Raw genomic sequence first — 10,532 nt, 5'->3', positions numbered from 1 at the left:
GGGGGAGATTTATTGATTTTAATTGATGTTTAATTTCATCATTTTCAAACTATTTTATGTTTCTCTTTCTCGACGGCGTTGATGGGTGACATTGTGGAAGGTTTGGAAATTGCTCCCAATAGTTTGTCGTTTTCTAATGCACCTATTACTTTTGTTGATGTGGAGAGAAGTTTCTCTGCTTAGTGCTTATAAATTAATTCTTAGAGACAGGAGGCAATCATTTCGTGCAGAAAACTTACAGAACCATCTTATGGTTAGTGTTTATCGTAATTCCTTTTTTATTAGAAATTATACAACATATACAAGTTTGCATATGTGTGCATCCTGGTGCATATACATCAAAAATGTTTGCCAATGTTTTTACCAATATTATGCATATATATGCACATATTTTACCATTTATTGTATATTAATACAGGTAGTAAAGAAAAAAATTTAAAAAAAAAACATTTTTTTTTTTAATTACTTATTAAAAGTTGATTTTATCGAAAAGTGCTTATAGCAATATTTATAGCACATTCTTTTTGTTAGTTTTACTCATGCCTTCCAGCATATCCCCTATTATCTACAAGTCTTCTCTTAATTTTTTTATAACTTTTTATTTTTGTTTTACAGGAGTTGGCCGTATCTAGGATTTTTATTGCCCTAAAAAGGGTTACCTACCTAGACTTCGTTGCCCGTCCCTAACCACTTGGAGGTCCCTGTAAATTTATTTAATTGTCTTGTTTAAAATTTTACTTAACTTTCTTTTTTGAATTTTACTGCAAAAATTTCCGAAAATGCTTCTGATATTTTTTTCTTGTAAACATTGAATTTTGTTAACAGGCCAAATAATAATTCCTTTTGATTCCAATAAATTTTTAAAGTCTTCTCTTTCAATTTTGAATTCTTCACATTCATATAACAAATGTTCAGCACTCTCTATTTCGTTTTCGCGTATACACATATTTGTTTCACTTTTTTTAATTTTATAAGAATAAGAATTGAAAAGTCCTCTATTGGTTATAATTTGTATAATACCCCTATTTATATATTCCAAAATTTCCATTTTAATCTATTTATTATGTTTGGTATGTATTGATATGTTTCCCTCCCCTTGTCCGATTGATCCCATTCCTCTTGCCATTTATTTAAATAATATTGTTCAATTTGTTTTTTAATTTCGACTTTTGTTAATTTTCCTTTTTCCTCTTTAAAGTTTTCTAAATTTTTATGTGCTTTTGCCGGATGTCCAAAGTTAATTTTTGTTTTATTTTTTATATAATATTACAATTTATTATGTCTTCTCCTAAAATAATATTTTGATCTTTTTTCAAATTATAATTTTGAATTTTTAAATTTATCTTTAATATAATAGGCATTATTCCGGAAATAATTGTTATTGAATTTGTTGCAGTTTTATCATATATATTAAAAATTCTTCTTAGAATGTAAGATTGAATACTTATAATTTTTCTTTCTAATTTTTTAATTCTATTTCTCCATCTCACAACTCCATATAACAATGCTGGCTCCAATACTCCCTTATAAATAGTTATTAACGTCTTCTTATTTAATCCCCAATTATCCTTACGTCCTTAAGTCCAAAAATACTTTTGAAATAATTGTTTTATTTTACTCGAAATTTTGTCAATATGCATATTAAGTTTTAATTTTTCCTTAATTGTTATCCCTAAATATTTTATGTTATTTACCATTTTTACTTTTTATTATAAATTTTGATTTTTTTATTATTTCATTTCCGGAAGTTTCTAATTTTTTTCTTGAGTTTTCTTTTATAATAAAAATTTTGTCATCTGCATATGCAATTTCCGTTACACTATTTTGAAAACTATTATTAAAAATTGTGTTCCAAAAAGTAGGTGCCAGTACTGACCCTTGTGGACAACCTTTGCTAATTTCTTTTGTTATTTTTTGGTATTTATTGCTGTATATTGTAATTCTATCTGTCAAATAACTTTTAATAATTGTTTGTATTGATATATCGCATTTAATTTTTCCTAGTTCATATAGAATAACCGGCCGCCATACATTGTCGAACGCACCAACTATATCTATTGATATTCCTAAAACATATTTTTTTTGTGAATTTTCAACATTTTTAAATAATTCCAAAATTGCATCTTCCGTCGATATTTCTTCCCTAAATCCAAATTGTTTATTTGATAAAATTTTGTTATTTTCCAAATAATAATTCAATCTATTATTTAATACTTTTTCCAATATTTTTCCTAAACAACACAACAACATTATTGGTCTATAACTTTTTATATTTAAAGGATCTTTTCCTTCACCTGGTTTTTTTATAATTATCAAGTCACTTTTTTTCCAACAATTTGGAAAATAGCCAAATTTCAAACATGAATTATATAAAATTTTTAATTTTTTTCTAATAAAAGGATAATTTTTTTTTATAATTTCGCTATTTATTAAGTCAGGACCAGGAGCTTTTTTTTCTTTTTGTTTGTATACTGCCTCAGAAATTTCACTATGAGTAAATTTTCCGAAATTATCGCAATTTTGAGTTTCAGTTTCTAAAAATTTTCTTTTATCTTTTTGTAATTTTGTTGTTTCAATTAAATCGTCATCTGTTATTAAATTTGTTACTAATTTTTCTTATGAATAGAATAGAATTTATCACGAAAACCACCGACTTAAAAGCAATTGAGCAACCTGACCACTCTGTGTACAGTATAATGCATAATACCCCCCAAAAACGAAGTATTTCATAAGCACCCGCGGGATTCCGTTACAAAAGAAATTTTCTCTATCAGGGGAGTACAATGAATGGATACTGGGCGGGGTTTCTTTTTGTTTAAATGTATCAGGAAATTACAATTCGGATGAGGTAGACCTTTTAATATCCCTTTTGTGACCATGTGATGCCACTGGCTGCTTATTTCAATGGTTCCACCTCGACTGTGTTGGACTAAAGTCACTTTCTAATAGAGAATGGTTTTTTCCACATTGTCTTCCGCGTTCGAAAAGTTTGAAGACCACGTAAAGAGCAGTGAAAAGGTCTGTTATTACTTTCCCCACCCCCTGACTCATCTGGTCCTGATTCTACACAACGCCAATCCCTTCATTCATCCGCCATGCTATGGACTAATAACCCTCAGACAGTGGAGACTTCTTCACCTAAGGAGTCAGAAGGCTCTTATGCGCTTGGACTCTCCTGTACTAAATATGGTTGAATTTTGAGAACTGATAACAATCCCCTTCCCAGCCATAACCACCAGACCCTTGGGCTCACAATCGGAAGGAGGTTGTTTGACGAACAAGAATGGAAGCCCTTCTTTCCATACTCAATAAAATTTCAACGTCCTTGTCAAATGAACCACTTGAGAAAAAAATTGTTTCTTTTCCCATATTAATGGTTACCAAATTCCTTTAAGTCAGGCCGACTGAGGAACAAAATTGTTACGCGTTATTCGGTGGCAGAGAGATTCATCATGGAATTTTCCATTGTAACAAGTGGTCGCTTTAGAAACTTTTATTTTTTAAAATTGAACGTTGTTCAACATATACCGCTTCATAGCGAACGTGAACAAAAGTATGTTTTGAAAAAGAGTGATGACAAAGTGTACGTTTCGAGATATGTGAAGAGAGACCCCGAATTATAAGAAGGATTTCGGCAGACGAGGTTAGCCTTTCGGTTATCATGTGGGAAATTTATTTTTCGCATTATTCCGATTTTTCGAAGCTGTTTCGCGAGCGGTTAAGCACCATTTAAGGTACGATGACATTTTCGTTTTGTGATAGTTTATCTAGTAGCTGTAAGATTTTAAAAGCTTTATTTTGAAGAACGAATGATTTCCAACGACAAAGTTCAATCCCCTCTCGTTTCACGAAAATTCCAGCACATTTCAATAGTTGGTTCTTAACCGGGTACAATTGTTACTAATTCACTCACTTATGTGTGCTAATTTTTTGTTTCTCTACAACTTTCACTCTGACGAAGCTCGATCGAAATTTACCGCCGCAACAGAATTTTTGCTAACGTAACTGAGCAACGAGCAAAGTGTTATCTCGAGGCTTGATCCGTAAAATCTGAACTGTGAACTGCAGTGGCCTAGAATTATCGCCTTTTGCAATACGAGGTTCAATAATTAAGTCAACAATTTTTCTTTAAAAGTCAATCAGGATCGCTGTACTCCCAGGGTGCAAAGCTGCGAAATTTTTAGATCAGCTATCTTTGCAACAAAACCCTACTAAGATGAGATTACCTCCTATATCTCTGACTTTCTGGAGCCGAGAATTTCCTAAAGCTATTAAGAGGAAAACGCGCTATAAAAATCAAATGACGCAGAAGAGAAAACACAAGGTCCAGGTCAAATTTGGGCATTCTTAGAACTCGTCATTAAATTCTCTACAATAATGCTTTGACAGGCAGGACCCGTAGTTTGGATGCTACATGCGAATTTCGGAAAAATTATCGTCTCTAGATAAGTCCTTAGGATGTGTTGTTTAAGAGCTATTAGCGAAGAAGTGAGAGACAGCCTGAAACGTTTTTGGGGCACCATAAGTTATCCTCAACCCCTCTGGAGGGGTACATACTCAGATTACTCGTTTTCAAGACTATCTTAGGGTTTTAAGACAATTAAATGGTGCACAAAAATTTGTGTAAGTTTGTATCCTCGGGGTTGATGGTTTTAGCTAAGAGTAGAATTTGTATTAGTAGGGGATGCATCGTTTTATGTTCACTATGCAAAATCATCCCTTACATCTCGAGTGACTCTCCTAAAGGTGCCTACCCGTACAAGGCGAAGAAGGTCAGTGCAATTGCGTATGCGAGACATTGCTTTCGCGTAGAGAAGGGTCTCTCTTTCTCCATCTGCGGTAAAGGTCGAGTGAGGGTGGATTTTACTCATAATTAATTTTGGTGATTGATACAAGTTTCAGATACCCAAGAAATAAAGCATTGTACGTAAGCTCTCACGACGTTTCATATCCGGTAAAAGTCCGAACTCGGCCATTATCGACACCTTCAATCCGCAATAAAGGCCTGCCAAATGATCTAATTACGTCAAATTCCATTATTCGGTCACGATCTACACCAACAATGGACGTTGTGAGATCTTTCCCATTAGTAAACGTCGAACAATTGCGACGTTAATTAATTTGAATGGAAAGTGTATCGATAACAAATAATAAGTCATTGTGAGATAATCATAATTACGGGACACCCTCTGGCGATCGCAGCGGTCTACTCACGCGAAATTTTGCAACTCACCTCGTCAAGAAATCGCTCCGCTTGTTCCCTCTGGTGCTTGCGAACGACGGCGGTGTAAGGACTGTCGTCAATCGGAAGATTGTTGCTATTTCCACTAGGATCGTCGGGATCAGGGGGTGTCGTCGGGAACAGGACAGGTCCGCGATTTCCGTTGGTTTCGTAGCCCGATACTTCGTAGGGATGGGGGTTGAAGTGGCGCGGTTGCAAGTAAATGGAGCGCTCCGTCTCCTCCAGCGCGAAACTCAACCCCGCGAGGAACAGTACCTTTAAAATAATCAATCATTTCACTTTAATTACAATTTCTAATCAAATTATCGACATTAGTTAATTAAATTCCTACGGTTTAATTTCGCTAATTTATACTTGATTAATGGTCGAATTCGAATTTTATCTAACGAAGTTTCACTTTCTGGACAGAGTGTATCCCTAGCCTACTACAACAGAAGGAGGAGAGCAGGCAAAGAAGATTTATAAAAATGTTGCCTTATTTTGAGCTTATTAGAAGTAGGTACTGATTTTAGAACATGGACTTAGCTATTTTTATAATTACTGGAAATAGTGACTGTGAGTGCTTTTTCTATCCTAAGATTTTAATGAAGCGGAAGCAGAAAACCCTCGATAGTCTCCACACAAACGAGATAAGGAACTTTTCATTTAATTTACAGAAAGCTCCAATTTTTGCTCAAATCAAGGTGAAGATTTTGGGACTCACAGAGAAATCAACACTAATGGTGGTTGTTAACCACGATCCGAAGGGAGCATAAAGACCTGGATCGTCAGCGGAATTCATAGTCCTGAGGAGGGGATGGTTTCCCTCAGTTTCAAATAGTGCCGTCACAGGAGAAGAGCCCTGCACTTTGCTTCTCACTGTGGTGTGGTTGGAAGAGCTACAGAAAGCACCCTGAGAAGCTACGGTTTCACGAAGTCAAAGACTTTCCGAAACCGGTGAAGACCATGGTATGGATCTCCGGGCATCCACAGGCACCCGAAAAAGTGTTCAATCGGTTGAACAAGCAAAACCCGGGCGTAACCACTAAGGAGTATAGATCCGTGTACAGCGAGAATCCCAAAGATCAAGAGCGCCTGATGACAAAACTTCTTAGGGCGAGTTTTGGAGGGCACCGTTCACAACTTCTCTATGATTATCTTTAATGCCATTGGGAAGCACAAGGCTGAGGAACGAGAGAAAAGCTACTCGTGGCGAACGAGTTCAAGGTTCCTTTTTGGATCCCATTCCTCCTCATGCGCTCGCTATCGGAAGCCTCTCTCTCTTTCTTTCTCTCAAAGGGTGCCACAGAGTTTTTAAGTTTTTACTATAAATGCTTCCTAAAGATCTTTAAAAACTTCTAAAAGACCAGTAAGCTCTTCCATGCTCGTAAACCTATACGTGCTCAAGAAAATTAAAAGAAGGTCCACTTCTTTACTATTGCTCTTGAATGCTTTCAAACGGTAGATGCATCTAGAAGGCTCTTGGGAACACTCCGAACGCCTCCAAATTTTTTGACGAGGGCGGAGTTGATACAACAATGTAAGAAAACTACTTTGACCAGAAAACCCCAGAGACTCTTAATGGGTTACTAAGATAATCAAATTATTCTTAAACATCAATTAAAACACAATCTGTTTTAAAGGCTCTGCTTCTGGTTGTTTTTGAGAATTGACGACTCTAAAAGTACAAGTAATTTCGTAAAGGCTCAGATCATTAAGAAAATTAAAAGCTTTGAAAAACTAATTTTTGCATACTTAGATTAGATCTTTTGAGAGTCCATACTATTAAACGGTTAAAGGCTTTTCAAAATTAAGGCCTCGTGCAAACTAATCATTTAGAAAGTTCTGAAGGCTCTAAGGCTGTAGGCAGCTGACAGCAGTTAAAAGGCTTAAAGCGATTAAAGGCTCATGAAATTTATTATTTAGATTATAAGGAATATAACTAAAAGTCTTGTGATGAGTGTTTCGAATATAGTTCTTAAGGCCTTTCCTACTTTTAAGGGCTCACAAGGTCCTTTAGAATTTCCTGGGGTGTTTTTAATGACCTTTAAATGCCCTTGGGTATCCTTTTAAATTACTAGCTGCTTAATATCTTAAAGGCTCATGTGTCTAGTTAAAAGTTCTCAGCTTAGAGACTCTAAACACGAACACTAAAATCTAATAAAGAAGCGAAAAGCTCTGGATCCCCTTGAAGATTTTCCAAGGTCGTAAAGAACCTTTAAGGATTAGTATAGACCCTTAAGATCTTCGCAGTTAAACTACAACCAAAACCGCAAAGCGATTTTATCTTCTCTTTTCTTTAGTATCCCCCTCATGCACTTCTCACCTCTTTCAGCACCTCACTCCTGCATCTCCCCGTACTTTCCACTTCCTTTGGAGCTCCATAGCTATAATGTTCATATCTCTACAGATTCTGCATTTTCTTTCTTCCTCTTGTCTCCATTTCTCCTTCCCTCTCTCTTCATTTCCACATCTGAATCGCGTGTCCGATATAATCCCTTTATTCTATCTTTTAACTTTTTGCCTATTGTCCCACCTTCCCTTCTTTCTCACATTTTGTTGGATTCCTCATTCTTTCCTTTGGCCATATCTGGAAAGAAAATCCAAGCCTTATCTCTCTCTCTCTCGTTTTCACTTTCTTCAGTCTTTTTAGTTGCATCTCTTATTATCTCATCTCTTTCAACATCTCCTCTTCCTACCTCTTCCATAGCCTCCTCTTTCTCCTCCTTATCTTGTAGTAACTTAATAAAATGTTGTTTCCATTCCGGTAACTGTATTTCCCTCCCACTTGTTCTATTTTATTTTTCTTTTGCTTAACACCTTCAAAAAATCCTCCGTATCTGTTTTTATTTCGCTATTTGCCCTTCTTATTTCACCTGTTTCTCCATATTTTTTTCTTTACATTTTCTTTTGTATTTTTTTCCATTCGTTCACCTCTTTCTCCTGTATTTCCCTTCTTCCTTCTTTCTCCATCATTTCCTTATATCTATTTCTGTCTGCTGTATTCTATGCCCCACCACTCCTTTCTCCCCTCTCCATCCCTTTAATTATTAATTATTACTTCTTTTTTTAATATCTTTATATTATTCCAACCCTCTTCCCTCATCTCTATCTCCCTCCATATTTCAATTTAAAATTCTCCAACCTCTCTTTTCTGATTCCAGTAATACTTAACCCTCTTTGTTGCACCCTTGACTTTCTATCTTGTGTTCCTCTTCCCATATTTCTACGAGCATTCTTTAATTTCTGTTCTTGGTCACTCTTCACCCCTTTTGTCTATCATATCTTCTATTTTATTTTTTAGGTCTTTAATTCCTTCTGTTTTGTAAGTCGTTCTGATTCTCATTTTATTCCCCACCACTTCTACTTGGCTGACCTGTATCCCTTCTTTCTCTTTCGATTCGTCTCCGCATTCTCTTATCCTTTTTGTTATCCTTTTACATTACATATTCCTTTTCGCAAATTGGTTCCTTGATATGTGTTAGATTTTGAAGAGATTTTGAAGAGGTTTTGAAGAGATTTTGAAGAGATTTTGAAGGGATTCTAAAGAAATTTCGAAGAAATTTTAAAGAGATTTTGGACAGATTTTTGGAGTTGAGACAATCACGCAAAATGGATTGGAGAGGGTTGAGATTCGATCGACCAAGAATCATCACCCCTGGAAGAGAGACACCAATGAGAGAGAAGAGACCCGAAGGCAAGTGAATTACTTTTAAGGGGGTTATAATAATTACAACAATTATACAAGAGTAAGAAGGAGTTATGGAATTATGAAAAAAGAAGAGGATTTGAGTCGCCACAGTCGGAACATTACCGATCCAGAAACCAGGAGCTCCACAGGTTCCTCAGCAGACGCAGCGAGCTTGGGAATACACCCAACAATTCAACTGAATTATTTTTAAAAAAGCCAATCCAGAAAAAATCAATACTAGAAGACAAGAAAAGAGAAGAATTAACACAGGAAATTCCGTAGAAACCAGTGAAGTTTATGACTAATAAAATCAAAATTTGAGTAAATTAATTCAACAATTAGGCCAAATTACGCAAGAAATTGAAGAAGGAATGGTTAACAATTAAAAACTGGCAAGTTTTTTGTTCCTCTGTCCGTATATCAATTACTTTTTGAAACAAAAATTTGTATTGGGGTAGAATGCAGTAAAGGTGATTTACGGTTCACTTTTCTCCTATTGGCACATCCTGTCAACCACACACAAAGTATAAAAAATAGCAAAGGAGATGAAACTAATCCATTCAATTCAATCAGTCAAAAGAGAAGATAATTGCTTTGAAACTTATTCCTAATCGTCACTGACGTGGTGTTGCCAAAAAAGTCTAGAATTACCTTTTAAAATTCCCCAAAATAACTGAATTTTTTGTACTTATTTCTAAAGACACGTGTTTCTTTGCACTAGATTATCCACTGTATTCTAAATATAACGCTAGTATTATATATTAACATTATATATGTAACTATAACTATAAATAGCTGTAACTAATTTATAATTTAAATTTCCCGCTGAGTTTAGGGCGCGAAATTCAAATATTCAGAATTGAAAAAATCAATTATTACCTGAATAAGCTGCATGACAGACTCGGCGCGCACTTGACCACTTAAAACTGAAGACACACCATCGCGACCGTTCAAAAATTCAACAACCTTAACACGGAGAAAGACAATAATAATGACGCGGTTACCTAATAACGGCTAACCGTCATACACAGTGGGAATTATTATACAAATAGTCTCACAGGATTGCAACGTGATTTACTAACATATTAACCGTTCCCACCTCTTTCTTAATTATGCGGACAGTTTTAATGTAAATAATTTTATAATCGTGTGCACTACTTTTTAATGCATGTGTAATTTTGCGTCACCGCCGAAAGGCTTTCTCTCGGTGACTTATTTGACAAACTGTGCATATAGGTACCTCGTATTCGGTTAATTTCCCTTAAGACTGAACGCTTGAATAAGTAAGGAGTTTATTGCGTTGACAAAAAAATTCCGTAAGGATACGTGTGTGCGTGGATGGCTATTATGATGTAAACAACTTAATCATTCGCGGTGAATGTCTTCGAGAAGGATGAAAGGAGCACAATAGGAAGGACAGTAGGGCGAAGCTTGCAAAATCATGTATTTTAAATTGCTTTCAAATAAAACACCCTGTACTGCAATTTCTCTATTCTTCCAGTTCGTCCTCTTCTTGGGATGGTTCAATTTTTTTTAGTTTTAGTCATAGTTCTTTCAATGTTTAGGATTCTTCAATGTCTTCATATTCTTGAGATTCTTTCGTCTGTTCCGAAGAATCTT

General features: G+C 35.2%; 1 protein-coding gene across 1 annotated transcript; it reads right to left on the bottom strand.

Annotated features, from left to right (window-relative positions):
* Nucleotides 1–5,206: 5,206 nt before the first annotated feature.
* Nucleotides 5,207–9,937, bottom strand: LOC116180091. Its single transcript, XM_031499924.1, has 3 exons — nucleotides 9,932–9,937; nucleotides 9,792–9,878; nucleotides 5,207–5,497 (listed from the first exon to the last, which is right to left on the bottom strand). Exons 1-3 carry the CDS (start codon nucleotides 9,935–9,937, stop codon nucleotides 5,207–5,209), a joined length of 384 nt encoding a protein of 127 aa, XP_031355784.1.
* Nucleotides 9,938–10,532: the final 595 nt, after the last annotated feature.

This window comes from Photinus pyralis, unplaced genomic scaffold (genome assembly GCF_008802855.1).
Source record: "Photinus pyralis isolate 1611_PpyrPB1 unplaced genomic scaffold, Ppyr1.3 Ppyr1.4_LG9, whole genome shotgun sequence".
Classification (NCBI taxonomy): domain Eukaryota; kingdom Metazoa; phylum Arthropoda; class Insecta; order Coleoptera; family Lampyridae; genus Photinus; species Photinus pyralis.
This window is presented reverse-complemented; position numbering and strand designations above follow the sequence as displayed.